At 38.9% G+C, this 14642-nt stretch overlaps 1 protein-coding gene across 1 annotated transcript in view; it reads right to left on the reverse strand.

Annotated features, from left to right (window-relative positions):
• ryr2a (ryanodine receptor 2a (cardiac)) overlaps positions 1-14642 on the reverse strand; it is a 121935-nt gene that overhangs the window by 96927 nt on the left and 10366 nt on the right. Inside the window, exons 2-7 of the mRNA XM_055021221.1 lie at positions 7170-7289; positions 6612-6716; positions 4725-4799; positions 3889-3967; positions 1585-1697; positions 815-914 (exon numbers count right to left, since the gene is read on the reverse strand). Coding sequence (XP_054877196.1) covers positions 815-914; positions 1585-1697; positions 3889-3967; positions 4725-4799; positions 6612-6716; positions 7170-7289 — 592 coding nt within the window. The remainder of the gene's footprint in view (positions 1-814; positions 915-1584; positions 1698-3888; positions 3968-4724; positions 4800-6611; positions 6717-7169; positions 7290-14642) is intronic.

Below are 14642 nucleotides of genomic sequence, written 5' to 3' on the forward strand. Positions count from 1 at the left end.
TAACGTTCATATGCCAGCTGTAGCAGCCGTATGCCCCAGCTGCAGGTACTTGTTCCACAGGTTATCTCTGCCTAACATAGATGTGATCCAGTGCTGGCCCAGTTTGGTATTGACGTAAACATTGGGTCTGCCTCCCAACCGGTCCAACTCAGATTTTGCCATGGCTTCCCAGACTCTGGCTTGTCTGTATGCTATAAGCTATCAACAGGCTTGATGTCAGCTATGAGTCCTTCTCTATTGTCCTCAGGCAGCTTGATTCCTTCAGCTCTGCTTCAGCTTCAGGTTTGGTCTTAGCTCGGAAGCCACTTGATAAAATCCAGGCAACAGTTGCAGATAAACACCAGAGGCAGAAGTGAAATCCCCTTGACCGTAATGGTGATTTGAGCTTTGATGTAATTTTTTAATCTACTTGAATTTGTCCTGCATTAGAGTGAATATTTTCTTCTACACACTGACAGGTTTTATGACAGAGTGATGTTATTGTAAAGTGCCTAGAGAGCTCAGACTGCTAGTCGGGAGTCTTTAAGTACCCAGTTCAAGTGTCTTGAATAAAATTATTAAGGATATTTAAGACACTGGTTGAAAAACTGAATAAGACTAAAAGTTAATCACAAGTAAGGCCAATTTCTACAAGTTATATGAAGGAATAATTTGTCCAAATGGAGTAGCAAGCCTGTGTAAAAGTCAAAATCATCTTTCATTACATTCCAGCTGAAGAAGCTCAGAAGTTAATTTGCTGATAGGACCAGACAGTAACAAACAAGCAGGAAGGAAAATGAAGCCAGAAGGGAAAAGTAACTGTTTAATGACGTACCTTGTGCTACTTCACTGCCAGAACAGATGGGAGCCACACTCCATAGTGTCTGCTGGAAGGCTGCATCTACCTGCAGGCTGCCATTCCCATAGGACAGATGCTACAAGAAACATAAGTCAAATTACACAGGCAGAGAAATTTCTATAATCATATCAACACACAGACAAGACATTTCCTGCAGTTAGTCTGGGGAACTTGAGTTCACCACTGGCTGATGAGTGAGTCTGTTTGTCAGTGTAGACTCCCTGACTTAAGTGTACCAGAAGAACCTTTTCTTCTGGTAAATTGATAAAATTTATTAATTTCATAAACTTAGTCATTATGATTTAAGACTAATCAGTGCTAGCTCAAACTGTTTAACTTTGAGAAAACAGTTAAGTAAACATCAGCAGCAGTCAATTTTCTGTTTACATTAACCTGATGACCCTGAGTGACGACGCATCACTGATGTTCTCAGTGTGATCATTAGTTATGTTGACAGATGCAAACCTGGAACTTTGAGCCTCCAAGCTGTGATCAAGTCCAAGAAGCTTTACCAACTGTATGAGATTGTACTAAGGCATAACAGCAGACATGTTGAATTTGTCCAACATGCTCTGAACACACTGACATATAAACAGTAGGTCAATATATGCATTATAGATCATGATGAGCTGCTGGAGCAAAGGAAGAAGATGAGTAAAAATAAGGAGAACAAATTTATTTGAAAGTCAAGGAAGGAAAAGAGAGAGAGGAGAGCCTGGTGCTGCTCCAACAGACCAACAACTGACCAGATATCTTTCAGACGAGACGCTGACCAGGATGAGGTCATCTCCCACTCTAACCTTCTCTCCCTCTGAACGCTGTTTTGATGCTGGATGGATGGTCCACCAGCATGCCTCACCTACACACACACACGCACACACACACACAAACACACACAGACTGTAAAACAGGGGATATGGAACATAGCTAATGTTTTCTTATATATTACTACACACCACATGTGATAATAAGATTCCCTGTGCTGGAAATCAGCTCGGAGCTCTCCCTCTATACAATATCCAAACATTTGCATTTTTAAAAATGTCCTTATGCAACCATTAATGGAGCAGAAACAGGAAGTGTTGGAGTGGCTTGATAAAATGAACTAAATGAAAATGACAGGACTGTGCTATTTTCTGCAAGAGGGAGCGCAGGGCTAATGCTAAAATCTTTCCGTTCTCTTGGTCATCCTTCACTCAGGGTGATCAAGGTCAGCGACTGCAAGCAAAGTGTGAAAAGCAGCAGCAGGTCCAGGATGTTCATACAAAAGCCAGCTCCCCTGTTGGTGAATCTGTACACAGATTCACTTAAACTGGGGAGAACTACTTAAACTGCAACAAATTGTAGCTAAATACACTGCAGACAAAAGGTTTGGACACAACCTTCTCATTCAATGTGTTTCCTTTATTTTCATGACTATTTATAAGTCAAGAAAGCCACTTATTAACCTGATGGGGCACACCTGTGAAGTGAAAACCATTTCAGGTGACGACCTCTTGAAACTCATCAAGAGAATGCAGAGTGTGTGCAGAGCAGTGATCACAGCAAAAGGTTGCTACTTTGAAGTAGCTACAATAAAAGGCGTATTTTCAGTTGTTTTACATTTTTTGTTTAGTACATATTTCCACATGTGTAAATTCATAGTTTGATGCCTTCAGTGTAAATCTACAATGTCAATAGTCATGAAAATAAAGGAAACTCATTGAATGAAAAGGTGTGTCCAAACCTTTGGGCTGTGCTGTATTTAAATTAGATTTCCTTTGTTTAGTGCAGTACAAAAGTACAAAGTTTTAAAGGGTAAATTTTTAGGAAAGTTGGGACTGAGGATGAATTTTGGATTCTGTTTCGAAGAATTCTGGAGGCAGTTTGTCCATCAAGTTTTATTAGCTAAAGGTCTTCTAGGCCCGACCTTCCCAAACTGCAGGGCAAGTACCACATATCAGAGCGTCCAAAGAAACTTGCTGAACCTGCTGGTAGGGGCGCTAAGGAAGTCATTCAGAGGCCCAACCTGCTTTCGAGTGGAAAAATGTTTAAAGTTGACAGGAAATATGTTTGATTATTTGATATTGGGAACCATTACTAACAATACTTAACCACCAACTACTATAATATTTTAAAAAACAAATACAATTGAAATAAATATAAACACTTCAGTTGTTTAATTTTAATATGTAATAAACAAATAAACAATGCTTAGCCCAGTGGTCCATGAGGGAACCCTGACTTCTGATACAGCGAATTCAGAACCACCACTTCGATTTTTGTATCAAGTTTGTGCCTTAGACAAAAGTGAAGAGCAGGTTTTATAAACGGACAGTGAAGAGCCTGGGAAATCTACAACATCTACTTTTATTAATAAAAAGTAGTGAAAACTGTTGTGTCTGATTTTTTCCACTCCAGCTATAATTATTCTTATAAGAAGGAGAGACAAATATGATGATCTCAAGGTTAGTGAGAAACTCTAACTTTCTCACTCAGAATTCTCACTTCTGGCAACCTTTTTGTATACATTTTTTAAACTTAAAGATTGGAAATTCAAATAAAAAAAATGAACCATTATGGACCAACTTGCATTAGAGAGGTACTTTAGCTTATTAAAGGCAATTGTTGGTTGCCTGGAAACAACCAAGATGACTTCAGATGACTGTAAAACATGTAAACATGTTTACATGTTATAAAAATTATTTTTATGAAGACATTTTATAAAAAAAACTTTTTATAAAATGCCTTTTAAAACTGTCTTTTTTATAAAAGACATTATAAATCTGCCACATTTAGTCATTTAATCAGTGATAATAATGGAAATGTCAGATTGCCTGACATGACAACTGAAAAGTCCAAATCATCAATGATCCTGTTTTAAGACAACTAGTATCCATCCATCCATCCATCCATCCATCCATCCATCCATCCATCCATCCATCCATCCATCCATCCATCCATCCATCCATCCATCCATCCATCCATCCATCCATCCATCCATCCATCCATCCATCCATCCATCCATCCATCCATCCATCCATCCATCCATCCATCCATCCATCCATCACCTGTCGTTTCCTCCTGCAGTCCCACATCAAAAGCCAGTTTGTCTGTAGATGACCGTGAGGTGGACAGACAGCACAAGAACTAGAATGAGGAACACAAAGCAAAACAAGTTTCACCAAATAGGAGCCCACAATAATCACAGTGTACATATTAGAACAACCACTAAAAACACTCAACGACCTGTTTTGATTTGTCTTTGGGATTATTATCCTGTTAGATCTCAACAATGTGTCCTAGTTTCAGCCATATCACTGTTGAACTAATGTGAAATTCAACATTTTGAATGTATTCCTTTCACCTACCAGCATCGTTGATATTTTCTAAACTTAAAAGGCATAACATTTTTCACTGCAAATATGCACTCACCGGTCTCTTTATCCTTAACACAAGTGTTGAATGAACCAATCGAATGGCAGCAACTGAATGCATTTAGGCATATAGACACGGCCAAGACAATCTGCTGCAGAACTAGCAAGGTGTACCCCATAGTCAGGGTACTTCTTGTCATTGTCAACAAATAGCTCAGTCTTTGTCTTATTTGACATTCTCAGAACAGTTAGCTTGTTCATGGAGGTAGCTAATCATTTTAGTAGCAGTGGCTTATCTGCTTTTTGACTGCACTCCCAAAACAATCAGCAAGGCCGGTCCTGGAATGACGACACAGCTTTTACTAAGCTTTCTCAAATGAAACAGAGAAATATAAAAGAAGAGAGAATGAAAAAAATTGTTTAAGGATGACTGGTTCAGTTCTCTGCAACTCCTTCATGCGATTAACACGGATGACTCTAATCTGAATTGAGCCTGCTTCTCCTTGCTGCTTTGCTGTGGTTTCACTAACCATTCCGCTGTAGGAGTGTCGTAGTAAAACTGCGTGTCCATAGAGAAGAGTGCGATGTCCACCACCCTGGGCTGCCTGCGAGATATACAGGCAAACACACAAATAACAGATAAAGGTGTGCAGAACATCACCGTTCTGCACAACGTACAGTTCATGCAAACTGTACGTTTGCATGAACAAGTGAAACCTTCAGGTTTCACTTCAGAAAGCTTAATAGAGTACAAAATCCCTGCTAACACAGAAAAGGTATAAACCATTTAAAAGTTCTAAAATTCTAAATCTTTGTAATATCACCCTAACAAGCTGATGTGAGCTGATGAAACGAGCACTCAGGGCTCAAATCAGACCGTTATCAGGATAATGGCTTCATAATCAGCAGTTAATTACATTTTCTTCCCGCAATACTGCAGAGGATTTCTGCTCTGGAGCAGCAAATTATCCATATTGATCTGATTATTACTGTGTAAGTGAATATTTAGATTGGAATTCTAAGTTGAAGTAGAATATTTACAAGACATTTTGACATTTTGTTTTTCCAGGTATTTCCTCAGATATTCCTGCTACACAGTTCTTTAATAAGAGGAAATCTTGTATCAATAACTGGGTTGTCAGCAAATGAAGGTGGTTTGATCAACATCAAGAATCACTGTTGGTTCAAAACAAAAGAAGATACTTGCAAAATTTAGAAACTTAAGCATTTTATTATTAGCATAATGTATTATTTTAAAAACACAAGGAATTGTCTCTAAAATTGCATGTCACTTAAGGCAAAAAAAGAGAGAAAAGAATGATTTTTCTGGATAATGGGATGCTAGTTTTTGGAAGCTACTGTGTAAAGTAAAAATATCTTCATCACCTTCCTCAGCATCTTTTTATGCAGCAGTAATATTCTTTCATCCAATCATCTTCTAACTTTGATCAATTCCAATATGTCCAATATGTCCTTCCAAAATGAAAGGATTCAGATGAAGGAGAGCTGATGCTCAGTGTAACAGACCTGCATTTTATTTTTATAACATTTGAGAATCTGAACAGAGCCTTGCAAAAGATATTTCCACATATGTTCAAATTTGTAATGGTACACCATGTTCCGGAAATTTTCAGCAAAGCCCTTTCAGTTCAGCACAAAGTGCAGGAAGAAATGTTACGTGTTTTAAAGCTGAAGACAAGCAGAATGTTTGTTCTTTGTGAAGCTGATTGTTCTCTAATATTCTCTTTCAAACTTTAGAGCCTTTCACAACACACACACACACACACAAATCCAAATAAAATACAGTTAAATTCATGGAATTTACAAAATGGGAAAAGTTTAAAGGGTGTAAATAAATTTGCTAAGTCAATACTATAAAGGTATTTATATGAAGATCTTATAAAAACACTGTCATTTTAAAGAAAATAAGTAACAACACGGGTTCTGAAAATTTCACTGAAGATTTTATTTTTAATCATAAAATATCTTTTATGATTTACCACTCTAATAGTATAGACCTGATCTGAATGAATAGCTGCTGTGACAAGTCAGAATCTGTAATACTACTGGTCACTACTATGTTCAGACATTAGTACTAAATAAATATTTGCGTATATATATTTTATAAAATAGATTTTGTAATTAATTTTGAATCAAAACAATAAAAAATTGGCAGAAATGCCCAGTCTTCCATTTAGCATCCTATTTCTGACATAAACATGTGCAGAGCTCTGCAGTGTGTCTCCGTTAAGCTCCAGAAAAACAGCAGTTTGCCCAATTACACATGAACTAATGAACATCAATTGTCTCTTTTTCAATGAAAAGGGGATAAAGGTCAGAAAAAGAGAGTGAAAGAATAAAGTTATCAGACAGCAGAATGGCTATCATCCCTGGATTATGGATGTGGTTTCACTCACCCCTTCAGACTTCTCCTCTGTGCTGGCCAGCATCTCCTGAAGGGCTCGGACAGATAGGGACTGCTCCAGCACGAAGGTACAGATGGAAAGATCTGGAGGAACATTCTGGAAGTAGAAAGACACAGCTTGGAGGGCCGATGCTGGCTGAGAAGCTCAGGATGGTCAGCAGCTCAGTGTGTATTATTTTAGAAAAAAGTTCAGTCTTGTAATAGGTCATCAGGAAGTGCAGGACTGTTCACGTCCATCAAGTCTACAATGTTCCACAGACGTGGACAAATGGCGACTTTTTGAAATATCTGGAGCAGTCTATGGTGTCCAGCCACAAACATTAAAACTCACCACTCTCACACATTGTACATTGAGCCTCATTAGACCTTCAGGACTCCACACACAGAGCCAATGAGCAGTTGAAATATTTCAGTTTGTATTAAAACCAAAGCATGTTTCATTTCTTGAACTGAGATTATCTACTTTCTTGTTGATGTATTTTTTTGTGCCTGCAACAAAGAATTTGCAGGCACAAATGACATACAGAAATCAATAAAGTATGATCAGTACCTTGGAGTTGGAGATGGACTCCAGGAAGCAGAGTCTGTTTCCAAAGCCTTCAGCTGCCAGGCAGAGCTTCTGCTGCTCTTTTTGAATTGTAGCTGAGCATTGTAGAACCACTTCATCATCCTGAGCAAAAAAACAAAACAAAATCAACATAGATAGCAATTAATAACAAAGACCAGGTCCGGTCCGGTGCAGTCCGCCCTGGCCAGGTCCGGTCTGGCCTGGCTGTTGCTCGGCTCTGGCTGTGTCTGCACTGAGCAGAGCATCGCCTTGAAAGCAGGAGGGGATTGTTATGTCAAAACGTGCAAATCTGTATGTGTCATTATTTACTTGTGACACAGCAATGAACAACACAAAGCTTCTCACCCGCCTGTCACCTCAGGAAGCTGAGGTCAAACTTCAGCTCACCATGGGACCAGACAACAGGGCAGCTGTGGTGGAATCCATCAAAGAATTACAAACCCAGCTCTGTCTCGGCATAAAGCAGAAACAGACCAGAGGAGAGAATGATTTGCTGATTTTGAATCATTCTGGGCTCCAGAGAGTGATGTGGAACAGGGCCATAAGGGCTGATGCAAACCCAGCCCAGGTCAGGCCAGACTGCAAAAAGGGGCAACAGCGAAAATAATAACAAAAAAAAGGAAAAGCTGAGTTCTGTCAGGTCTCTGATAGATCCCCTCAATCTTGCTGCCAAAGCCACATGTAGATTCATCCCGGTGTACAATGAGCCTCAGTAGGTCCATGTGACTGTGGTAATCCTCTTAGCAGCCAGATAGTAGCAGCACTACAACATGTTCTGGATCCCAGCATGACAATCAATTTAAAGCAGGTCTGCTCTCATATCACAAACTAATTATGCTCAGTCAGAGGTGGAGGCAGGAACCTGTGCTTGTTGCTCAAGAGGGATGCAGCTACACATCAGCAGCATCACACCTCTGTAACATTCACTGATATGACTGCTAGAGATGCAAATGAAATGATTATCAGAAAATCATAAAGTGTTCCAACTGCTGGTGTATCATTTGAGTCGTTTTAGTGCTGCTGTTCTTTGAGTGAAACTCATCTAAAAGATTTCTCTACAAAAACCCAGAACAAAACAAATATCCTGATGCAATATGTCAGGATCCCAATCTGTGTTAGTAATCCTGTTTGAGGGACGGTTCTGCTAGCTAATTTCAGAACTGATCCGTTTGATTCACTGAGCAGGACTAGTGTGAATATAAATGAAAAAAATGAACAGTACCAGCAAATGCTGGCCTCAGGCTGCAGAGCTGGGTTGTGTAAGTCCAGTATTAACGTTATGAAACATGTGAATATAGTTCACTTCACAGGAGAAATTACAAACAGGTGCAGTTTCAGATTCTCTTTGAAACAGTCAGAGTATCATCTTAACACTTGTCAAAGAATTTCATTTCCCTGCACTCAGAGGAGGCAGGATTAACGGAGGGCTGCAGGCAAACGCTCTCTTGCATAATATTGTTTCTCTGAAAGCATCCTACTGAACACTGACTAAAGAACCACATAAAACAGTGTTCTTGCATAAAATATGAATATTAAAAACATCATGCATAGGGTGAAGTATACTTGACCAAATATGTGCTTAAATGTACATCAAATATGTTTCAGATAACAATATAAACTGTTGTGTGATTAAATAGATCTATTTATTATGTAAAAAGTATTTGACTAGACCTATTTATTGCAGCTTACAGGATGACATGGCAGAGTCCAGTTTAAACTGCACAGATTATTTCTTTAACTGAGTTCCAATTAATCTCTGAACTTGATTATTATTATTGTTGTATATTCATATATGATATGCATATGAATATACATTAAATATGTTAATGACATATTTCATTAACAGGAAATATGTCTATTTTATCAAATTAGTGTACACACTGAAATGCTATTAGGCAACAGAGGCATTATAGTTGAGAGATGTTTCATCACCACAAAACACACACCTGAGCCCAGATCTCTCTGGATTCCTGTTCAAGGTGTGTAAACTCTTCCATAATCCCCCTAACCTATTGCTGTTCCTCCTCCCTCTCTCTTCCTCACTCTATTTTGCTCCCACTCACTCAACTCTTGCTCTCTCACCAAAGGGCTGCCTCGTTCGCCCACTCACTGCAGTGCTCAAGCTCCACATCAGAATAAGTCCTTTGTGTGCATGTGCTTGAAAGAGCAGCATACCATGAAGCTACTGTAGGACTGCTTTCCAAATCCACACACATTTCTTTGAAAGCGTCCATATTTATTGCATTCATATGTCCCTCCGTGTCCTCCGGATTCAGATGGGAAGCCCTGAGTAAATCAGTGGTGGGTTGACTGGGATGCTCTGGCTGCTGGCGTCAGCAGGAAGAGCTAATCATATTTCAGATGCAATACTTTGTTGTAAGTGTGTTTAAATAATGAAGTGAAAGGGCTGTAGTGTGTTTAAGAAGAGGAGCACATCTATCAGAGACCAAAACGCAACAGAAAATCAATATTAAAATAGTAATTATGTTTATGCATTTGGCAGAGGCTTTTATCTAAAGCAACTTACAGATGATCCTTTTATTTACAGATTTATTAATTCATTTTCAGGATTATTTTTATTTTACTGTTTTCTTAATTATTATTTTGTAGTGGAAAAGTTACTTTAAGAATTTTTTCAATCCGTTTCTGTCAAGGTTTTTTTGTTTACATTGTAATGAACTCACAAATCAATTTTTTTTGCTTCAAATAATATAAGTATAACTCCATTCACTATAATAATTGTATTACACAATATTTTATCCAGTCATTCCCTTGTCAGACATCAAATTATTGATTTCCACAGGCGATCAGGAACTCAGAGTTTTGTCTACATTAATGAAAGCATAAATAGATTTATTGGTCTTTCCCAAATTCTCCCTAGGTGAGTGTGTGTGCGTGCGTGATTGCGTGCGTGTGTGCGTGTGTGTATGTGTGTGTGTGTGTTTGCCCAGTTTGTTTCTATGTTGCCCTGCGACAGACTGGCGACCTGTCCAGGGTGACCCCGCCTCTCGCCCGGAAGGCAGCTGGAGATAGACACCAGCACCTCCTGACCCCAGTAGGGATAAGAGTGAACAAATACTGGATGGATGGATGGATGGATGGATGGATGGATGGATGGATGGATGGATGGATGGATGGATGGATGCTGGATGGATGATGGATGGATGGATGGATGGATGGATGGATGGATGGATGGATGGATGGATGGATGGATGGATGGATGGATGGATGGATGGATGGATGGATGGATGGATGGATGGATGGATGGATGGATGGATTTCACTATAGCAGACTTAACTAACTTTTAGAAACTGCACAGCAGGATTAGTATACGGCCAATTCAAACATTCTTAACACATCTAACACATGTTGATAAAGTACATTTATTCAAGAATTTACATACATATATACACAGTCTATAGAATAGTTAATTCATGAGTTATTGAGCATGAATAAACACTGGGTAATTCATTATAATAGGTAAAATATTCAATGTATTAATTTATAGCTTATAAAGTATGAATCATCCTTATTTAATGATATTTTCGAGATTAACTATGTATTAATGGTTAAAGGGGGCTAAACAAGACGTAGTTATTAGGAAGTGCTACCAAGAGTAGTATTTATTAATTACATATTACTAAGAATATTTAATTTTGAATGACACGGCTCTTTATGTCCCATCACATGTGAGAAAACAATGCAAATTGAATTGAATATCTTACAACCAATCTGCACATTGAGCTGTGTAGTGTGAGCATCAATCAGGATGGCAGGTTCAACAGAAGAGTTGGGTCCTGGTGAATCACTCAGTGTTTGTGTCTGGAAGCAGCTGACAGAACCAGTGGCTAGTACAAACCCCGGTATCATTAACTGAGGCCCATCTAAGTAGGAAAAAACTAAATGCAAAAGAAACATTGGAGATATAATATTCTGCCTGAATTCATACTCTGTTTAAATGATCTACGTGTGTGGGCAGAGGGAATACCATCACACACACAACCATGTAGGGCTTGACGGAGGCTGTTGTAATGCTGTAATGACACTAAGGCCTGGCAGATGCAATCCCTCTGCCCACACCCACACACAAGACACTGGGAGGCTGCTGCTACATCTCCATGACTATCATTAAGTGGAATCGTGCTTTAGTGACATTTATGAAGGCAGACACAAACAAAAAGTTTTCCCTGCTTGAGGATGTCTAGTGCCTGTCAGCAGGAGATTGTATTCCTGCCTTCTATGGAGAGAGAGAGGAGCTGGAGGGAACCTCTGAATGACATCACCCACTGAGGGAAAGCTAGCAGCTCAGATCTTCATGTACAAATGTCACATTTCACATAGATGTTTGAGTTTGGAAACCACCTGCAGCAGCGTCTGATTCTACTAGATTTACTGGATAAAACATTTCTTTATATCCATGTACTAAGACAAATCATTGCAACACAGTCATTTTGTTTAAGATACAAACAGGCAAAGATTTTTCTTAGAAAAAAAAGCCATCAATATAGCAACAGCAGGGAACATATTTGGTTTCCAAACAATTTGGTCCTAAAAAAGGGGAAGATTTTTAGGAAGCAATTCATATTCTAATACATGATCCCATTTTGCACCCTTCAGTCCTATGGGGTATGAACAGGGTTGGGGGGAATGGTTGTTGGTTAGGCTGAACCCAGTCAGATTCTTAGATACAAATTAGTAAAGTCATAAATCTAATTCTAAAATGAAAGGCAGCCTTGTCGTCCATTACTGTTTGCGGATGTTGGTGTGTCATAAACACAATGCAACAATTCTGTAGCTCCAAGCTTCATCTTTGAAGGTGGTGCCCAGTCCCCCAAGGGGTTTTGCACAGGTAAATGGTTGCTATGGGAGATTTTAAAAAATGCCAAACATACATGAAAGAGTCAAGGCAACACTCCAGGTATGTTTTTGATGAGAGAATAATATGATGTAAAGCTCAAAAAAGTTGATTTTACAATATACTTTCTCTTTAAACACAAGGTGGCTTGATTGCTGGATAGAATCACCTGGTCAAGTGGCAGGGCAGAGGAAAATAATCTTGTTTTTCTTTTTGACAGTTTATAAAAATTCCTAGTGTCTTATAAGACAACTTATGTAAACCCGAAGGGATTAGTTAGGTGTTATTTAAAACAAAGAACATGAACACTGGGAGACTGACAATTTTGTTGGTGAGTTATGTGTTTGTCTCCAAATAGTGTTCCATTATGTTCTCATTATTCACCACTTGTCATTTTCCTGGTTTGTGGCTATAAAAGGCAGTACTGTGTATTACCGAGACAGAACAACCTGATTCTTACAGAGCTCTGTTTTATTTGTTTACTTTATTGCTCCTAGATGTGATCTTTTAATAACATATAAAGTCTAATTTAAAAAAAAAAAAAAAGGATTCTTGGAAAAACTGACTCAAATGACAAAGACATTTTGAATTCCACCAGCAACATTTCTGAGCATCCCAGAGGAATCTCTGCAGCCTTCGTCACACTGTTAGAGCACAGGATTTTCTTCAGTCTCTCTACAGACTGCATCATGTGAGATTTTATGATGCAGTGAGTGACCACCACCAGTTTGAGCTCCAAAAATGTTCAAATTAAATCACAGGACAAAGAAAAGAAAATCATTCACCCTTCTAGTATCCTGATATTCACTGGTCAATGAAATCCAGAGTTTTGTGAGAACACCCTTCTTTTGCTCAGAATCCAAGCAATTTAATCTTTAATAAAAATAATAATGAAAAAAAACTTTTTAAGTGTGTTTAATTTGTTAGATTAGCTGACAGCAGTGTGGATTTTTTCTGAAACTTTTATGAAGCTTTTTGTTGCTTGAAGCACATGACATTATGTCAGTGTCCCAATGAACTGATTTCAGAATGCCATGTTAGTGCAGCTACAACCCCTCAGGCTGTAGAGAAAGCAGTCCTGAGTGTATTCACACCTGTGATCAGCTCTATTTGATTTCACTGGATCACTCTGGATGCATGTTAGTACAAGGAGAAAATAAACAGATGGCCCTCGCTTTATGACTTTTTTCCGTTTTGGTGGCTTTAGGATTGAATCTCTGCTTTTTTGCGGATGATGTGGTTCTGCTGGCTTCATCAGGATGTGATCTGCAGCTCTCGCTGTAGCGGTTTGTAGCCGAACAGAATCCATGATAAAGGGCAGACCTGGCGGAGTCCAACTCTCACCGGAAACGAGCCCGACTTATTGCCAGCAATGCAGACCAGACTCTGACACCGGTCATAGAGGGACCTGACAGCCCGTATCAAAGGGTCCGGTACCCCCTACTCAAGGAGAATCCCACACAAGGCTCCCCAAGGGACACGGTCAAACGCCTCATGTCCAGGTCCACAAAAGCCCATGCACCCTCCAGGACCTATATATATATATTACATTTATAATCACATTAATACTGAATTAGTAATGGTTCTTTTTCTCAATAAATCAACATTTAAGTCCTGCCAGCCTCCTACTCAGCTGACCACAGTCTGACTACTCTAATGGTTCCCAGTGGGGTAGGAAGGATTAAGTAAACAGTTTGTGCCAACATTTCTATGACACCAGAAATACATCAAATAAACACTCATATGCAGGCCTGGGATCCAGCCACATGTCTCTGTAATTACATCAGCAAACTACTGCTGGCCTTTCTGAGCCAGACTCGTGTTGGATTTAATAATCAGGAGTGAATGGAGGAAAAATTAAGACAAAAATCTGTAAGACACAAGGCATAAAACACTGTTTATTGGGTAGGGTAGAGGGAGCAGCCTGTTGTTTAAATCACAGCTACGTGGGATTAAAGTCAAATCACTGAGGTCAGAGTTGACAACCGCAGCGTCTTTGACTGTTTAGCAAATGCGACAATGCATTGTGATAGAGGCTCTAACATGGCCTCCTTCACTCTAAATGGTGGCTATTTTAGCCTCCATTTAGAGTTAAATATTCTCTAAATATTCATATATTATTTTAAAAATTTAGAGAATATATTTAGAGTATTCATTTTTAGAGAATATTCTAAAAAATGTATTTGAAACAATTAACTTCAGTGCCATGTTGTTATCTTATGTGTGATATCATGATGCAAAGCTTCACCAGGGACAGATCCTGTACCAACCAGGCGCTGTGCTGATGCAGGGATAGAACACAACAAAACATAAGGATGGATGATTGAGAAATCCAGGAGCATTTACTGCTCAGTTTAAACAAAGCACTGCACTGTGATAAACTTATCAAAACATTATTAGACATTCAAACTTCACAGAGAAAAACACTGCTAACAATTGCCCCACTGGGCAGCCTTCTCTCCCCCTGTATCTTCCCACAACACTTTATGTGAACATTTTTCCTCAATACTATTCTTTCTTCAGACAGATTTAGGCTAAAACTCATTTTTATATTTTACCAACATGTTTTTTTTTCTGACTGAGAATAATATTATCACACT

The sequence above is a fragment of the Poeciliopsis prolifica genome, unplaced genomic scaffold (assembly GCF_027474105.1).
Source record: "Poeciliopsis prolifica strain line A6 unplaced genomic scaffold, Auburn_PproV2 SCAFFOLD074, whole genome shotgun sequence".
NCBI classification, from domain to species: domain Eukaryota; kingdom Metazoa; phylum Chordata; class Actinopteri; order Cyprinodontiformes; family Poeciliidae; genus Poeciliopsis; species Poeciliopsis prolifica.